Source organism: Glandiceps talaboti, chromosome 23, assembly GCF_964340395.1.
Source record: "Glandiceps talaboti chromosome 23, keGlaTala1.1, whole genome shotgun sequence".
NCBI lineage: Eukaryota > Metazoa > Hemichordata > Enteropneusta > Spengelidae > Glandiceps > Glandiceps talaboti.
Genome location: NC_135571.1, coordinates 8,822,805 through 8,842,060, shown reverse-complemented (window position 1 = coordinate 8,842,060; position 19,256 = coordinate 8,822,805). Strand labels below are relative to the sequence as shown.

Below are 19,256 nucleotides of genomic sequence, written 5' to 3'. Positions count from 1 at the left end.
ACATACATACATACATACATACATACATACATACATACATACGTACGTACATACATACATACACTCAGTACATACACACATACATACATACATACATACATACATACATACATACATACATACATACATACATACATACATACATACATACATGTATGTACTGAGTGTATGTATCTGTGATTTTTCGTATCTGCGCAAATTTGTATCTTTTTGTACCGACAGAGTGACAATTGTTTCAAATTTGCTAACCATTTCCTATGTTATGTGAATTAGCGTCGATACCTCTGCCTCACCTTTCAGTGTAACAGTTTTAAGAGCCGTAACATTTCTTCTAAATGAACCATTGTGGATAGCTTTATGGACCTTGTCACCCAACTGACTTTGTAGTTGTAATTCGCTTTGTTGTATTTCCATATCATTTCTTGTGGGGGTATACCATTTGGATTTGGAATCAAATGCAGCGGAGTATGTTAGTGATGTTGTACGAGTAGGATAGTCATCCTTAACCATGTAACTTGCGAACGTCTCCGAGGAAATATCGCCATAGTCATATGGATTATGCGTGCTTGTGGATATCTAATCAAATAAACATGAAAATGAGTGTTTTCTTAATATAAAGAGCCATTCCTGCATGTCTCAATGTCTAATAAAGCCTTCCAAATATAAAGTGATATCACCGTGTTGTCATTGTCATTGAGATAACCAGGTTACACACACAATTACTCACTCGCTCACTCACTCACTCACTCAGTCACTCACTCATTCATTCATTCATTCATTCATTCATTCACTCACTCACTCACTCACTCAATCGCTCGCTCGCTCGCTCACTCACTCACTCACTCACTCACTCACTCACTCACTCACTCACTCACTCACTCACTCACTCACTCACTCAAATATTCAAAGCAATACTATGGAAACAATAGTACTTACATCTTCTATATCTGCCTCTTCTGATTAATCAAGATGTCCACCAGACACAAAGAGACATTTCACCAAAAATGAAGATAAGAATGTACGTATTATGATAAATGGGCAATTTATTAATCTGTCACCATTCCACTTCATCGCAAACACGTATCCAAGCTAATTGAAGCAATAGTTGTTTATCATATTTCCATGGGAACTCTGCATTATGTAATAAAGGATCAAATCGCACAAAGACAGGGTAGGGGTTAAAGGTCTAAATAATAATTAATAACCCATAATAACGCTGGGGCATGCATACTCTTCAAAAATGATTAGATTCATGCTCACGTTCATGTATACAATGACTAACCTATGTTCCTTTGGAATTCTTTGATATCTTCCCTTCCGCTGCTTTCACTAGGAGTGACAACGTATCCAAATTCCTCATCACCATTGTCTTCTGCAACACTTGCAGGTTTTTCTGAGTGGTCTAGTATATTTAGCTTTGATACTGTTGGTGGCGCATTGGCGTTCATACTACTAACATGTTTCCTCAAGTCTTTGTTCGCTGCTTCCAATTTTTTGGCTATTGCCAGTGAATAATCAATTATAGAACGAAACTCTTGCGTTGCACTGACAGGCTTTGATCTCGTAAGACTAGTTGTTGCGATGTTTTCTCGTTCTAACCCCATCGTGTCATTATTGTCGAATGGAAGTGAAATTCCAGAGTCTATATTAAATATATCCGAACGCTTTATGTCTCCAATGTCATCGACCACATATTGATTTCCGCTTGTAATGTCTACGTGGTGGCGTCTTCGAAGATGTTCTGCACCGTATTTTTTTAGCATGATGTTTTCTCTCTCAAAGTTTTCGAGACTTTCCTCAAGTCGATCCACCTTCATATTTTGATATTGTAATTCCTGCTTTAGATCCACAAGTTCCTGCTCTTTGTCGTCGACGCTGGAATGTGCAATGTCTTTATATCTGTTAGCTACTGCTATGTCCCTCGATGACGCATCTCCCCCTGTGTAAGAAATATTATCACATATTGTATTCATATAGCCTTCAATGATTGGTTAAGATCATAGCACGTGATATGGGATAGTGACTTCATATTTGCATATCCCGATATATTTTTCCTATGTCAATACTAGTGGACGTCTTATCGGGGATATTTGGTTTGACTATAGAAAGAATATGTGCCTGAGAATTGGATGTGCTATAAAACATTTATTGCCTTGCCTTATTTGGGCACTAGCAGGCGAGACGTCATAATACCCTCGTGCTGTGATTTAGAAACTATTTCTTGAGGCTTTCAGAATAGAAATAGTTGCTACAGCTCTCGTGGTGATAGATCTCATCCTCAACTATGTAATAATTTTATCATTTTAGGGACGTAAGTTCATCTTATTATCATTTTAACCATTTTTACTTTGTAATGTTTTGTTTTTCATTTTTAACCACATAAATTGTTAATTGTTGTCATTTTATCCATTTTCTTCCTTTTTGATTATTGTAAATAGCACTGAGACGCAGTGTAGTGCGCTTTTTTAAAAGAAAGTAAATTATTTAGATTATTATTATCCAGTAACCTTATAGCCAGGCAGTAAGTGTGTAATATTAAACATAGTTATGAAGTAACACCAATGATGTTGTAACACAATTTGATACGTTGGCTATATTGTAATCCCTGTTATTACAATACGAGTAATAGACCTGTTGCCGGTTCCAAGATGCATTGCGCGTCTCTCCATACAATGCCATGTATTCTGTACGCGCGGAGGGGTTTGCACGCGCGACTCAGGGGGGTGGTTGTCACCTGACGGTACCCTGGGTTCACCTGTAAAATCCCACTCTGTCATTGTTGGCGTTCACTCTTTGTTCTATAAAATCACCCATAATTAAAGAGGTCAACATGTCTTACCATCATTTCCTGATGAAAATGTTATTTCAAATGTAATAAAGACAAAACAAGACTAAATCTAACAACATTAAAGCGACCTCTCGCGCAATGCATCTTGGAACCGGAAAATCGACTATATTTGGTCATGTTCATTTACCTTTGTATGCCAGTAGTGATCATTATATATGTACACCTAAGGAACAACCCATACCAAGATTATTTTTTTTGTATTTTAAGTCTTTGACCCGAATTTATAATGTTAGAAAGATTTCCTAGTGCAACAGAAAATCAATTCGGTTTGCGAGAATGGAAGTGGATTTAAAAGTAAGGCCTCTTAATATACCTTGACGTGGAAGTGCAATCTTGATCCAGTCTTGATCTTCAATTTTAACTGCCTTCACCTTTTGTTTCTGAAGGTGATGGATACCTTCTTTCAGCAAACGTTTCACCTCTTTAATTGCGCTGAGTGGGATTTGGAATACCACTATAATGCTTCCAGGTTTCAAGTTAACTAAATTGATGCAATGTCTGGCAATACCAAGCTGCTCCTCAAGGAATAAACGGAACTCTTCTAATTCCATTCGTCGAAAATGTGATATGCTTCCTTCAAACATAAACTCTACATTTCCGTGACCATTTACTATAAATATAGTGAAAAAACGAAGTGTGTGAATTTCAACCATGGCAGGGTGGAACAGAGCAGGCAGAAAGACGAGTGGGCAGAAAGGCGTACGTACATACGTACGTACGTACATACATACATACATACATACATACATACATACATACATACATACATATATATATATACATACATACATACATACATACATACATACATACATACATACATACATACATACATACGGGGGTGGCAGGCAGGCAGGCAGGGCAAGGTAGGCTGACAGAGAGGTGGTAGTGGTGGTGGTGGTGGTGGTGGTGGTGGTGGTGGTGGTGGTGGTGCAGAGCAGAGTATACATGCAAGCAGGGTAGGAACACAAAGCAGGGCTTGGCAGACAGGCTGGTTTAATATGGGGTCAGATTTGACACTTTATCATGACAGTTTGACTTTGTAAATACTCACTCTATCACTCAGACATATTATTCATTGCTATGACAATTCTTAAAGTGTACATTTTGTAATACCATCAGCTCAGTTGGTGGGAATCAATATCCCTTAAATTATAAACGAAAATTTATCGAAAGAGAAGTGACAAAATTAGGTAATCACTGTATGAACTATCGTCAATATAACTGAGGTCTGCCACATGAGTAGCTTTGTAAATCCCCTTATTATGACTCGAAAACTTACATAGTGCCCACTCCTCATGTGGGGAAGCCCATCTTCTTTGAAAGTGTTCAATAGGAGAGGTCATTTTCTTTTGGACGGTGTCTGTTAATTTCTACAATAGCATGGTCGTTTTGAACTGTGGTAATTTTTGGCCGTTCCAATAACTATCTGCGTCCTGGAATACTTACTAGTTCTAAATATGTGCTACAAGGCGTCGCTATTGATCAAATTTCAAGAACACTTGCATGTTCCTTAACGACATATACATGCAATACCTACCATGCCAATACTGCTCAAACTTAAAATAAACTAACTAAACCACTGTACAAAATTGTGAATTCATTGCCTCAAAGTATGCAGACAACTTACATATTAATAAAGCTACTCCAAACCTTTAAAAAAAATGAGAAGACAATTGGTCCTACCAAAATGGGAAAAAAGCAAACATTATCAAATTTGAAATCAAATTCACCTGAATAATTCTACAAAACTGTGTCCAAAACAAATTAAAGTTCCCTCTAAAGTCTTAAAACGTCTAGTGGAATGACTCGGCTGTTTATAATGAAATTATGAAACAGGTTTTTTTCTCGGGCAATACTCTGCATATTTATTAGCGTTATTAGCATATTTTGCCAACAATTTATACTGATGTTATTCTGCCAAAATTATTTACTTTTCAAACCATAAACTTGCAACAAGCACGATGTTTTTGCTAAACAATATTTGACTATGTGCTTGTTTGAAAACATCTAATTCTCCCAATTTTAAGAGAATTCGCGCAATGAAAAATGGTGAAAGTGACATTTTTGTAACTTAAACAACCGAAGCAGTTAGTACAACTTCAGCATAACCTTTGTTCTTTAATATAACTTCACTTGCGAACCTAAGGAAAGTGTTCACGAAAAACTATAGAAAATAAAACACTCAATGGAACAGTTACCCTCGGTATTGAACAATGGTGCAAACGTAAAACAAGGTCACCAAATAACCCCATTTGGCAACTTACCTCTCTCTATCTCTCGGCTATTGTAACTGAGAATATCACCTCTTTCACGAGCGTAGCAGGCAGTGTCTTTAAAAAGATCTTGTCGGCCTATCGTCCAAAGAATATACTGTAGTAAAAATATATTGTTTGGAGACAAATAATTCTTCGATTCGAGTAGTTCCATAAAATCCGTTGCTTCGGTAGCCTCTTTTAGAATTTCATCCGAGAATGCTACATCACTTCCAGTTAAGGCATCTTTAAATGGATAAGAAACACGACTGTCTTTGTCTCACCTTCAAAAATACCATAAATTTTATTTGACTGTTTTTGACTATATTAGGGTGATCAGTTTTACCTCGAGTCAATATACCAAGAGATGTGTGTTATGAATTGGACAGTATGTGAACGTTTTTTCTGTAATTTCTGATTGAGCTAAAGAAAAACAAATAACCTTCCTCTAACATATGACCCTCCCCCCGTTCATATATTTCAGTGAAAAAACAAAACGCAGTTTGTATTGGTACAAAATAAAAGGAGCTTGCTGATTGGCTAATAAAAATGCAAAAGGTTGATGATTTCAAATGAAAATGACAGGCTCAATACCCACAAATACTACATGAAAAGGGATTTGTGGAATCGTCTTCAATACCAAGAAATTACTATATCTTGATTTAAGCTGTGTTTCCAAGCTTTGTACTCAAGAGAAAATGCACACATGAAACCACATTTAAATTATTATATTATAATGTTAATGTAGATGCATGTCTTCGATCACGTTACAGTTACTTGCTTAGATGGCATTTCCTCGACATTTTTTACCTTAGGTTGGAGTCAGAGTTTACGGAAAGGGAACTGGGGAGAAATTAGGGGGAGGGGCATGGAAACACTGAAGGTTCAAAGGGATGGATACTACATGTATGTAATGTCAATACACATAAATTCTCATCAAATGTCCTCCTCCCAGCCTGTATGTCTGCCTGTCTCTCACTCTGTCTGTCTCTGTCTGTGTCTGTGTCTGTCTGTATGTCTGTCTGTGTCTGTCTGTCTGTCTGTCTGTTTGTCTGTCTGTATCTCGCTGTCTATGTCTGTCTGTCTCTGTCTCTGTCTGTCTGTCTGTCTGTCTGTCTGTCTATCTGTCTGTCTGTCTGTCTGTCTGTCTGTCTGTCTGTCTGTCTGTCTGTCTGTCTGTCTGTCTGTCTGTCAAATTTTATGCAATTAAATGGCCTCCTACATGTCCTTATTTCTTTTAAACATGACTGTGGGAGGGGACCCTCCGCACTAGTTATCATGGAGGATACTGTTTCTGCCCAGAATCAAGATTGAAAGATAAAACTCGGCTGACTAAGTATCTCCAAGTACAGTTGATTTCCACTGTTAGTTTCATGTAGTGTACCATACTGTAAATTACACATTGAAATATGTGTAGCCGGGGGGGGGGGGGGGCTACGAAAATTCTTGGGTTCATTTCAAGGTGGTGGGGGCATGAAATGTTTTGAGAGCGTGAAGGGGGAGGGCTGACCAAATAATTTCTCCCTAGGCTCCCCCTGCAGTAAATTCTTACCCCAGCCTTATGTAATAGTGTCGTTAATAGTTACATCTTAATACCAGTTTCAGTTTCAGTTTCAGTTTCAGTTCGCAAGTGATATGTAGGTATTCAGTAAGCAAAATACTGCGACTAACTTTAAATATGCAGAAAGATTTACGCGCCAAAAACGTGCACCTTTAAGCAATGGAATGTTAACAGGCATATATGCATAGTCGGGGAGCCTTCAGTAATTACTCGGGGGAGGATGGGGGAAATCAGACCCGGGCTGTTGCGTAAAATGTGACCCTTACCGATCCCGCCTGTAATTATTGAAGGCTTCTTTATGATACCATTACACTCACCCCTACGAATCAGGAATTTTGCGGCCTTCAGATCTCCTTGCGTCATTTTTTCCGCAATTTTGAAAAGGAAACGACGATAAATAAAGTTTGGTACCCATTGCTTCCTTTCTGTGATGCTCGTCATTACTACTAATAAATCTACGAGAAACGATAGCTTCGAGTTTTATTTTGACTTACGCCATAAGAAGTTTGAAAGAAATGTAAAATTGAGAGAGAGAGAGAGAGAGAGAGAGAGAGAGAGAGAGAGAGAGAGAGAGAGAGAGAGAGAGAGAGAGAGAGAGAGAGAGAGAGAGAGAGAGAATGTCGCTGCTATTTAGACTTTCGATCGTGCCCGCTCGTCTATATTTTTTTATATACAGCGCCTTTAAAGTTACCATTCACCGGTTCTGTTTGATACAAACACACATAACACAATAGGAAACTGCACCTGCCACACTTCAAGATAGCAAGATTGACTGCTTAGTTTGTCTAAATGAAATGAACTAAAGTGTCACCATGGAGACATCAGATGCGGCCCGCGTGTCTTATCTAGTTACAGTTCTGCAATTTGTTTATTTCATAAAAAAGTATCAAGGAAATTGGGGTCTTGATATTTTAATGTATAATGTGAAGTTCTTATTGGCTGTATCAAAATGAGCCAGTGAACGGTAGTTTGAAACAAGCTGTATGTAATAAATTTGAATGTAGGGGCGGACCCTGAACTAGGAGAAAATAGCGATGTTACATGGTGTAAAGTTGTCCGCACTTGGCTATTGTATAACTTGGCACTTAATGCTTGCTATCTCTAAGGATCATGGTAGGCTTAGATAAGTCCACTTGAACTGTTTCTATTACCGACAAACATTCAAAGATCTCTGAGTCACTAGAATTTAGAAAGGTCCAAAGACGTTACTGAAATGTAGCAGTGCGCAGTAGCCCGTTTTACACGCGCATCTCGTAGTCCCACGCTACGAAAATCTCGCCAAGGGCAATAACTAATGGCATCTGAACAAAGCTTCGCTTTGGTACAAAATTTTACACAAAATTTACGAATCCAAGTGCGTACCCAGTCTGCTGTTTGGCAAATAAAATATAATATTAAAAACAAATGCAGCGAGGTTCGGAACTTGTGAAATATAATGATCGCAACTTAACACGCAGGACGCACCGTGTTTGTCAACACACTGACAAAACGCACTTCAGACTGTATAGTATGACGACAGAATTCCAATAATAGCACACCAATCCTTGGGTCACGAGACATCGTAGTGCTACTTCAATTGACTATGACCACACTGCCACCGAGAGGTCAGCTGTAAATATGGACTTTATTGACCTTGACGCAATGCATTTTAAATCTATATTTCGCCATATATTCTATTGTAATCTTTGTAATGTATTGGTTATGCCCCCGGGTTATGCTAAAATAATGAGTACATTAGCTTAATTATCACCCGTTGAATAAGTTACGTGGATATGACATACTTGGCGAGGTCAAATGGCAACTCGTTATGCGAGAAATGTAAACAATTTGGCTGGCATCGATTGTAAATTATAAATCTCAGGTAAGTTCCTTCTTGCCCAAGGACACATACCTGCCACACTACGTACATGTGTGTGTTCACCTCTAATATTTACGCGTAAAGGCCGATAGTGAACAATATGTTGAGTGACTGTTGTAAATATAAGCGCTATTATAATGACTTTTCCTCCAAAAAAATGGAATAAAAACAAACAATTAGAATACAGGAAAGTTATTCAGGGTGGAAAGATTTCAATATATTCACAGAAATGGAGACAACCCGACAACAAGTTGTTTACGTCAAATACTTACCATATTGACCGCTGCCTGTGCAAGTATCAAATGCATTGTAGCTAGCAAATAATTGAGGTTACGTTTACAAATCTGTGTAAACTACAGTATTAGATCCTTGCTGGAAAACAAATCAATGTCTACTGACAAAAATCGATTAAGACAGATTTCACAGGTACCTAAGTGGGCTATAATTTCAAAAACTATTCAGACATTATCAGCGTGCAATTCGAACAATGCAAACAATCAGCTTATTTAATTTACAGTTAAATTGATAGTGTTTAAATTGTAAATGAATATTTTCCCCAAATAAACCTTAGTCTCTCTATGATGTGATAGAGGAACTGTGAGTAAATGAATAACTACAACTAGCTATGAATGAATTTTGATAATGTAGTAGTTTACAAATCAAGTCACGTGCCGTAGCAATAAACAACACATTCAATACGCTCCAAAGTCCATTTTTACTCGAACGCAAAGTTCGTCGTTTGACAACACGGATGTTAACACATGTCAAAGTGTAACACGACACATCTTAACATGCACTGCCGTGGTACTGATTTGAGCCAAATATTTACAAGTACGTATATCTGGAATTATGAAATATAAGACTTAGTTTGAATGATTCCATCTATATTGATCAAAATTAATAAATTTTCTCTCATTCCAAGATCATTTTACATTATAGGAATGGGTTAGTACCAAAAGGGTCTAACTCTAGTTTTGTAATATTTTACTTTTAACATTTCTAATTTTTTTCACGTCTGATTTCTGATCTCAGCAATAGCCAACCTTTAGAACAGAATTCGTTCTATTTGGAATTCGTTGCTGCCTGAAATGTTAGCTACTCCTAAAAGTATGGGTTTTAGTATTCACATTGTTTACCATTAGTGATCAACAACTTGTTGTAAATAAGTGGGATTCTGAGGATCTCTGTACTTTTTGCTCAATCTGTCATTGTGCCTAAGTGTCATTTAAATGTAAATATTGGCATCTGTAATTTCTTTTAAGATTTCAACTTTGTTTCTAGGATTCTGTACTGTAACTTTATTTTCGTTGTACTGTCATCACTTTTGTGTATTTATATTTTGTTGTCCACGTTTATTAGTGTTGGTCACCTATGTGGACTTTCTGACATTATCCAACATCAGATATTCATAATTTAATGCAAATTATAAAAATTTGAAAACCGGACAGAAGGTTCCTGCTGTAGGCTGAGGGGAAGCATCGTTGATAATCTGACCAATAAACCTGTTGCCGATTCCAGGATGCAATGCGCGTCTTTCCATGCAATGCCATGTATTGTGTAGGCGTTGAGGGGGTTGTTCGCGCTACGCAGGGGATGGTTGTCACCTGACCGTACCCTGGGTTCACCTGTAAAATCATTGTCACCTGACCGTACCCTGGGTTCACTCATAATCAAAGAGGGCGACATGAGTTTCCATAATTTCCTGATGAAAATTTTATTTCAAACGTAATAAAGACAAAACAAGACTAAGTGTAACAACTTAAGCGATATCATCTCGCGCAATGCATCTTGGAACCAGAAAATCGACTACTATAGGAGCCTCATTGTTGATTTCAATAATGACTGGCCATGGTTTTAAGAGGAACGAAGTGTTTAACATTTGGCAACTACCCCTATGCCTCACATCCCATGCGAAAAAAGCTCTTCTGAGCAATATTTTGATGTTTTCATCAGAAAAGTATATAGCTGTACACGTGGAAGGTTTGAGGGAAATTATTTCCATGGCATTCTTAACCAAAGAAAGGCAGTTATAAACGAGTCTGGCACATTTGTGTTCCTCTCCCTGAGATGCTAGATTATATCTTCCATGAACTAATATTTTTGCAACCAATAAAACCCCAGTTTGCTGTAAGCTATTTAGAGAATGTCAGAATGCGGAACTTAAAGTCAAACAACAGATCAGTAAATTGTAAAGGACACTTTTATTGAAATTTTATATCCGAATATTTACATAACCAAAAGGCGCGACTCAAAAACATTGCATGTCAGTCCTTGTATAATAAATCAGCTCCAAAGATCATATAATTTAAATAATCACGTGATTTCCGTTTACTCTGCCACAGAGGGCGCATTTCCTTTATGGAAAACTATCATCTGTCTCAGCGTCTGCAGAAAGTTTGAAACACAAAAATTCTACTTTTGAGGGAAATTTCAAATAAACAGATACAATTTCATGAACTTGTTATGTATGTACAGTTAGTTTTCTGCTAAATACGATGTGACACATCATTACATAGAAGATATATATAATGCATGGTTTCACCAGAAATGGGAATATCATTTTTGTATTCCACTACTGAAATTAAATAGTTTCTTTAAATTCATGCAAAACCCTTTGAACTTTCCAACTTCAACTTTCAAATTCTATTTTGATGATTTAAATATATGCATGTGTAGCGAATTCTTGTCTTTTTTCACACAATCTTAGGCACCTAGTGGAAAAAGAAAAATAACATCATATTATAACCAAGGAGAGAGCGTTAGACGATTTATAGTGCGCCTAATTGCCTAGTCATAAAAAACAACAGAAACTTATTTTTGCTGGCGGGAATGATTGTGCCCAAATTACACACACACACATACATACACACACACACACACACTCTCTCTCTCTCTCTCTCTCTCTCTCTCTCTCTCTCTCTCTCTCTCTCTCTCGCTCGCTCGCTCTCTCTATCTATCTATCTATCTCTCTATCTCTTCAAAACAGATTTATAGAATTAAAAACCAGCAATATTATACAAAGGAAATATTGTAACATGTGAAAATGTGTTTAGCGATTCACACATCAGGGTTATGATAATCAACTTTCTACATATTCATTTCCAGTTCGACAAATATGTTGCATAAGTGAAGATTCACGTCGGGAAGTTCTTAATCTCCCATCGAGCATGATATCTATTAGGCTTTTCCTAAGTAATTCTATCAACTCAACTGTGTAAATAACCCCGATTCAACAGGTGGTTGGAATCTGGGATTGAATCTCGTGTTGATACTGTAACAACATCAATCTTACCTTGTCTGTAACAGAAGACGTCGAATTTCTGTTCTAGTTCAACTTCAAGTCCAGATCCACCATCTTCATAGTCGTTGACATCAATTAATCTAACACCAGACTCATCATTACAGTTTTTGCCTTGAGAGGAGTAGCCAACACGTCCGTCTGCTAACCAGCCCGCCACGCAATATTCGAAGCCGTTCCCCCACTCTGTATAAAGTTGGTCGTAAGTGGCGATGACGTCACCTCGCCTCTCACATTCGCTGACTGCCTGGTCATAGGTCAATGACAGACTACCGTCACAGCCAATCACAGAGTATACGCTTCGATCTGTACCAATGAGAGAAGAGTTAAAGGTCAATGTCATTGAGGTCAAATGGAAACTTGTCAGTCTCAACAATCAAAAGTACATTTACAGAGCAAGTATAATTTAAAGATATTTTGATGGAACGAAAATAGAAATGGCTACTGGATATAAATTCTATAAGGAAATGTTTGGTATGATACACCTGTGGGAACGTGAGTCAAAGAAAATTGATAATCACTGCCAAGTTTGTCGAACCTTTCAACAAATTGATGGTATATTAGCACAAAAAGATGAAGTCAGAAATAAGTACAAAATAAGTATACTTAAAGTGTGCTTACTTGGGACTTAGTAGAATTTTTTTTCAATGTACTGACTTAAAATTGCAAGTCAAAAATAAGTATGAAATAAGTATACTCTTTTTGTATTGGACAAAAGATTTAGTATCATACAACCAAGTTTATTTTAAGTATACGGGAAATGTACTTGGCATTGAAAAGTATACTTCAAGTATACTTTTTACCGGTTCATTTTGGTAAGGAAACCTACCGTTTGGAAAACAATAGACGTCAAACTCTTGTCTGAAGGGCTTAAAACCATGAGATACGAGTCCCCGTCTATTTCCACAACTTCTGCTAGCTCTCTGCATTGGATAAAGTACCATACCCATAGATATCCAACCAGGCATGCATGTTTCATAGCCGTTCATCCAAGCACGGAAAAGTTCAGTGTAACCCGCCATCTTGGCACCGTATCTTTGACTACACTCCTTTCCAGCATCGTAGAAATTCAGTGTTTTTTCACCCCTGCAGCCTTGTACAAGGAAAGCCTTTTTACCTGAGTAGTAGGTAAAGAGATTCATTTTTAGTTTGTGTGCCAAATCATATAACTAATATATACATCAGGTAAAACGTACAGATGTTTGTAATCCTTGTCCGGAGTAGCAAGTTTAGGGAACGAACTGAATTTATGACAGGGAAGGCCTGAGGAAAACATATGTTGATCAAAAATATGTTTGCAACCCCTTCTTAGTACGCTCAAAGTTTAGGAAGAACTTTCTTCCCTGTCTGTGGCTCAAAATATCTGAAGCCCCCCCCCCCACACACACACACTTAACATCATTAGTTATTAGAATTTTCAAGCGCCCCCTCCCCATCACAGTCCCACATTTGTTCGTTCCCCATTCTCTCCCCCTCACCCCGTTCATTCTGCCCCTTTCGTAAGCGAAAGATATGAGAGAGGCGGACATACACATTAAGAACGATTGATGCTTCCATTTAACAAGAGCTTCAGTGTGTAATTTTGACACGTTCAGTATTCATTTCAGTTTTTGTCAGAAATATGCAGTGGTCAAAGTGTGTACTCTGATTACCATACCTCTTCTCAACATACACATGACCTCTCGGTCAACAGGTTAAAATCAGTCACATTCCTTCCTATTATTAATCACGAATAAATCCAAACACACGTACGATTGTCGAATATGATTTGGCTCACAACAAACAAAAACCATGTGATAAAAATGAGACGTATGAAAGATGAGACCAAACAGTTATTATTCAAATATCTAATATAAAAAGCCTAGTCTGAGCAATACGTTTCTATAATATCAGTTATTGGTCACCCGTGGCACAAGTCATAGCGCCCTCTATCAGGCAAGAAGACTTTGTCATGCCATGGTAATGTTAGTTTGAGTAAATACTTGCCAATGTGTTAATTATAATTACCTGCAGCTGGAATGGTCAGTCTTTTCATTTTCATTGGTGCAGCATCTATGGATACCTATAAAAATTAAAAGAAATTTTTAAAAAACTGATATTGAATTGTGTCACGTACAGGCTAATTTAAGATATACTACACTGTAGTGGCAGTCGAGGTTTCGATTTACTAAGATAGGCACAAATGACATTTGATGCGGTAGACTACACTAGTGGGTGGTAAGGTTGCCTCAGTTGTGTGGATGTAATCACGCTGGAATCAATTAGACAATGCAAACACTGGAAGTATCAAAAATGTAAACTGAAATAATATCATGGAAGAAACCTGTTGTGAGTATAATATTAAATCAACGCTCATATACCAACATGTCGCACTATATAATTGTTAGGTTGTGTCCACCGTTAATTAAGTTAGTTGGCCGAAGCCTGGCTAGGATTAATTGCCGCTGTCCTACATTTGTTGGCAGGGTAGTACGTAACTTGTATTGTACGTGTTTGTCTACCTCTTCTACGTCGCTGGATTTTTATTCCGCTGCGCTCTTTCTCTTCATGGATAGAATGGGCGTTTCATATAGTTTCAAAAAGTTTCAAAAAGTTTCAAAAAGTTTCAAATAGTTTCAAAAAGTTTCAAATAAATATAAGGATCTCATGAAATCCCAGCGCTGGACTGACTTAACAATCTCCTGTTTCACAAACGAACATGATCACGTACAGTATATGGTATTGACCGTGGTTTCAATGGAAATAATCAAATTGTTAACCCTTTTACGTTATGAATCGATGCAATGAATTTGCACTGGTCGTGGTATTGAGTATTAATGTGTGACAACTCCATACTTCAACATAGTGTTTATAAAAGAAGGGTGTGCAAGTGAAATAAAGAAGAAGAAAAACACGAATGGCTTTCTTAAATTTGTTTGCTTTGTGTTTTTCTCAACTCGTTCTAGTAATGATATCGGAACTCCCCGTGTTGAATTCGATTGATGAATGTAGGAATACCAAAAGATTGTGATCTAATATCCAAATGGCGAAAATGACATTCGAGTAAACCAACCCTCAAACGTAAACGAAAGAATTTCGCTTCATGAACGTATGTGGCAATCTGACACCGTCACTGAGTCGCCGTGTGGAGAGATGTGTCAGTACTCGTTGATTTATGGAATACACCATAAATCACAGCGATAGCTACTAACGTTGGATTAATTGCAGTGCTAACCAGAACTAACAGATTCCAGAGAACGCATATTGTTCTTGAGAAATCCGGGATTTCCGTATTGGATATAGTCGCGTCCAAATCACAATGCAAAACTAAATATAACTTTTACTTGTTACAGTACAACTTTTCGAGTAGAGTGTCAGACAGTGAGGAGAACAACAGCCCGCCAAACCCAAGATTTGCTTCGCCTAGCTGCCGAATATGTACGGTAAGCTAGAGCAATTTGTTTATTTGAATTTTGTTCAATGACAGATGTAGAGTTCCGAACCACGACGTATACTCGGATAATTTGAAATACAAATAATCATGTTGTGAAAATATACTGTAAGCAAAGAACATTATTTCCTTGTTCAGGCGGTTGTTTCCGTTTTCCTGTTATAATAAAATGTTTGTTTGTTTGTTTGTTTGTTTGTTTGTTTGTTTGTTTGTTTGTTTGTTTGTTTTGTAAAGTTTAGTCTGCGCAATTAACCTACTCTGTGACTCAGTGCCCGTTTGTAAACGCGTAAAGTTACCATTCAACGCAAATACATACACTATTTCACGTCAACAAATAAAATTATCCACAGCTAGGGACTAGACACAGTAATATAAGAAACGTTTCTAGCCTCGGTAGCAGATTATCGTCAGATCGGCAAATATAAAAGAACAGTATCGGACAATATACGCAGATGATGTTTAAAGGCCCAATATTCAATCCAAGATTCTCGCATCGCTGTCCTATCATTGGAGCCCTAGTTACGACGTGACCATTCACTTGCTCTGAGCCAATTTTCTGTATAGCTCTATTAGACTCATCGTCGTAAACCACAGCCTCTTTTACGGCGCCGTCCAAGACGCATCGCCAGAGATTTTTTTCGTTATTTCGCAGTGTTGTGGAAGAAATAACAGCTCTGTTTTGCGAGAATGTATTCGACCATAGATGTCTGTAGCTAGACAACTAGTTTCTTTTATCTAAATACTAATCCTAATCGGAGCTAGATTATCTAAATGCTAGTCCTAATCGGAACTAGATCAAACACAGTATTTAAAACAACACCTGATCTATTTTTCGCTTTTATTTCCTTAGCAGAGGTGATAAATTTAACATCATAATCTTCAAGTTTTTTTTTCAAAACTTACACTTTACAAGTGAAAATACTACAAAACAATAATTGTTGGCCAAGCTTTTAGAAATGAAGCAAGATATCAAAAAAATGTAAGAAAATAAAAACCCAAAATTTTATATAGGTCAGAATAACACTCCAAAAACAAAATACACTCCAAAACCTTATATATATGAAGATTTTCACATGTGTATTTCGTCAATTTCTGGAAAATCAAATTTTGCTTAAAACTGTAATACTTACATAAATGCATTGTACCAACACAACAAAACATACAACGGTCTTCAAACCTACGGCCATGGTTACTCACTGTGCTCGTACTAGTTATATCACAGCTTCGGGGAGAATGAAATACGTTTGTAAATATCTTGATTTTTATACGTTCGCGATGATTATTTTACGATTTCTCAGTACAACTTTGAAGTGAAATTTGATCGGACCCACAGGAAATCGAATCACCTACGTAACTATCATCTTCAGTGGGTTGCCCTAATTAACTGCCCTTTTATGGATGTTGGATGAACCTCATTTATCATTCATAATTGTCCGCCGAAAAGACGTAGGTGATTGGTTGCTGGAATTGTGTCACGTGACTAACAGTCTACTCTCTGGCATTTGCTCAGAACTTTACTCTAACATGTTGTTACTTTTAAAAAAAATAAAATTCTATACTGAGGCCGGAACAAAAGTACGCTGAAGCCACTTCTGTGGCGATGTTGCTTTTCCTGAAAGTTTCTTTGTCGAAATTTAATGAATGAACAAGAGCGATTGAGTGAAAAATCATGTTCGTGTCGTTTTCAAAAGGCGTGTTACTTGGAAATTGTCATTTCACCATATCTTTCCTGCAATGCCATAAAATTTTATACACCCCAAAATCGTGCCTGAAAAAACTAGTCTTTGAAAGTTCAACAGTTTGTCTGGTTTCGTTTGCTGTTTTCAGCGCTAACACGATACACCGATAGCGCTCGTTTCTTCACGAGAGCTATCGGCGTCAACAATAGGCTAGTAGTATAGACCTTGTCAGAAATAGCCAAGTGTCTGGGCAAGATTCTTCTTCCACATATAATGTTCTGATATCTTCAAACTTTATATATACTTTTACCTGCTTACCTGTAGTCTGAAAAATTCGTATTGTTAGGCAAGCAACTATTTGGGAATTTGATATCGATGACCGCATACTGAGATTGCCAGCATGATAAAGTCATATTTGTCGTTGTTGGTCTGTTATCTGTGAACTTTGACACAACAGGAAAGCTGAGCTATCCTAGAGTATATTGAAAACCGCGAAGTGTCTATAGTGAGTGAGGATTCGGTGCTAACATTCACCACGCAATATTTGACAACAGTACCCAAATTGACCGATAACACTCAGGCTATACATACCTGACGCCTAAAAAAATATTAATTGTTCGGTTCCGGTTACCTGACCCACCTAGCTTTTCACTGCCGACTCGAGAAAAAATAATAAAATCGCAAACAATTGTGAAGTCTCACGAGAAACAGTGAATACGGAAATTGACATCAACTTAAAAAGACAAAATAAAACTGTTCTTCTAATCTGTAATGGTTGTATATCTGATATGACGAATTAAACAACACAGAGACCATTTGGAAAACAATGGAAAACTTGAACTAGACACTCACACAGAACAAAATATAATAAAATAAAATAAAAAATCTACCTACCCCATCTATTCTAAATTTGAGCGTAATCGAAACCACACAATTTTTTATTAGGCCTGAGTACAGTCTGGAAAGACTTTACTAAAGGAGACACTCGTTCGCAAAGAATATTAAAGGGGCACAAGCAGAGTTTATAAACTTTTTTACTCTAGTGGAAATACTTGATAACACGTTATTAAAGAATCCTAGTGTACTGCTATTGTCGATGCATACCTTCTGTGACATTACAATTGTCGTCTGGCATTGTTAGAGCTGTTTATTGCATAATAGTGATTTCATATGGTCGTTTTTGATACGTATGATAAATTACGTCATCGGATAGTTTATAACTTATATCAGGTTTGAGTTCATTCAATTGCAGGTGATGGTTAAGTATGCTTCAGTAAGTACAATACTGTGAGCACCTTGTGAATATCGAGTAAGCAGCAAAAATGATCGATGAGTAGTAAATTCAGCTTGTAGCCCTTTAATGATAACAAAATGATTCACCGTCAAAGGGACACGTAAACCGGTATGATTTTATAAATGGTAGTGAAATTGAATATTGATTATGTAAACTCATTATAAATTAGGAAATTAAACGTCATTTTAGAGTGTCAAAGTTAAATGGCGAGCTATGCATCATGTTGTTTTGTATGAGTAATGTTATGTCATTGTTGAATTCATTATTCTTAGCTGAAGTACGTTGTGATGTAGTCCTGTTTGCTGACACAGTAAGTCCGGACTCAATTCTAACATTGAACTTTTTTCTGTAACTTTTACAAGGAACAATGTCAGAATTGAGTCTCGACCACAGGGACGCGTAGTGTTTCGTAGATTGTTGCTGTCCTTGTCTACAGGCTTAATAATAATAACCGTATGATATACATGTAATAACGCTTTGACTTCAATACATTTCCCCCAAGGCCTAATGATATAAATTGTGTGGTTCCGATTACACTCAATTTTAGAATAGGTGGGGTAGGTAGATTTTTTATTTTTATTTTATTGTATTTTTCAGGGGTATGTGTCTAGGTCAGGTAGTTATGTGTTTTCCATATGGTCTCTGTGTTATTGGTTTCTTCCCATCATATGTACAGCCATTACAGATTGGAAGAACAGTTTTTATTGTCTTTTTAGTTGATATCAGTTTCCGTGTCCACTATTTCTGGCGAAACTTCACAATTTTCGCGATTTTATTATTTTTTCACGAACATGTAAATAAAAGTTTAGGGTCGGCAGTGAAAAACTACGTGGGATCGGGTAACCGGAACCAAACAACTTTTTTTTCTAGGCATAATGAGTGAAGTATAGAGTGTATATTGATACATTATAATAGCAGGATTCGTGCACAGACAAGGAAGACATTTCTTTCTGTGAGTTGTGTGATAGTTTCCTTAGAAAAACAACCATCTAGGTAATAATACGTGTCCCAGTATTTCGAATTTCCATTTCTT

General features: G+C 37.1%; 1 protein-coding gene across 1 annotated transcript; it reads right to left on the bottom strand.

Moving 5' to 3' along the window:
• Positions 1 to 10,705: 10,705 nt before the first annotated feature.
• On the bottom strand, positions 10,706 to 16,528 carry LOC144452844 (hyaluronan and proteoglycan link protein 1-like). The gene is made up of 5 exons (XM_078144023.1): positions 16,381 to 16,528; positions 13,828 to 13,882; positions 12,650 to 12,937; positions 11,815 to 12,126; positions 10,706 to 11,233 (listed from the first exon to the last, which is right to left on the bottom strand). The coding sequence occupies exons 1-5, from the start codon at positions 16,435 to 16,437 to the stop codon at positions 11,226 to 11,228; spliced, it is 720 nt and encodes a 239-aa protein (XP_078000149.1). The 5' UTR covers positions 16,438 to 16,528; the 3' UTR covers positions 10,706 to 11,225.
• Between the last annotated feature and the right edge of the window lie 2,728 nt (positions 16,529 to 19,256).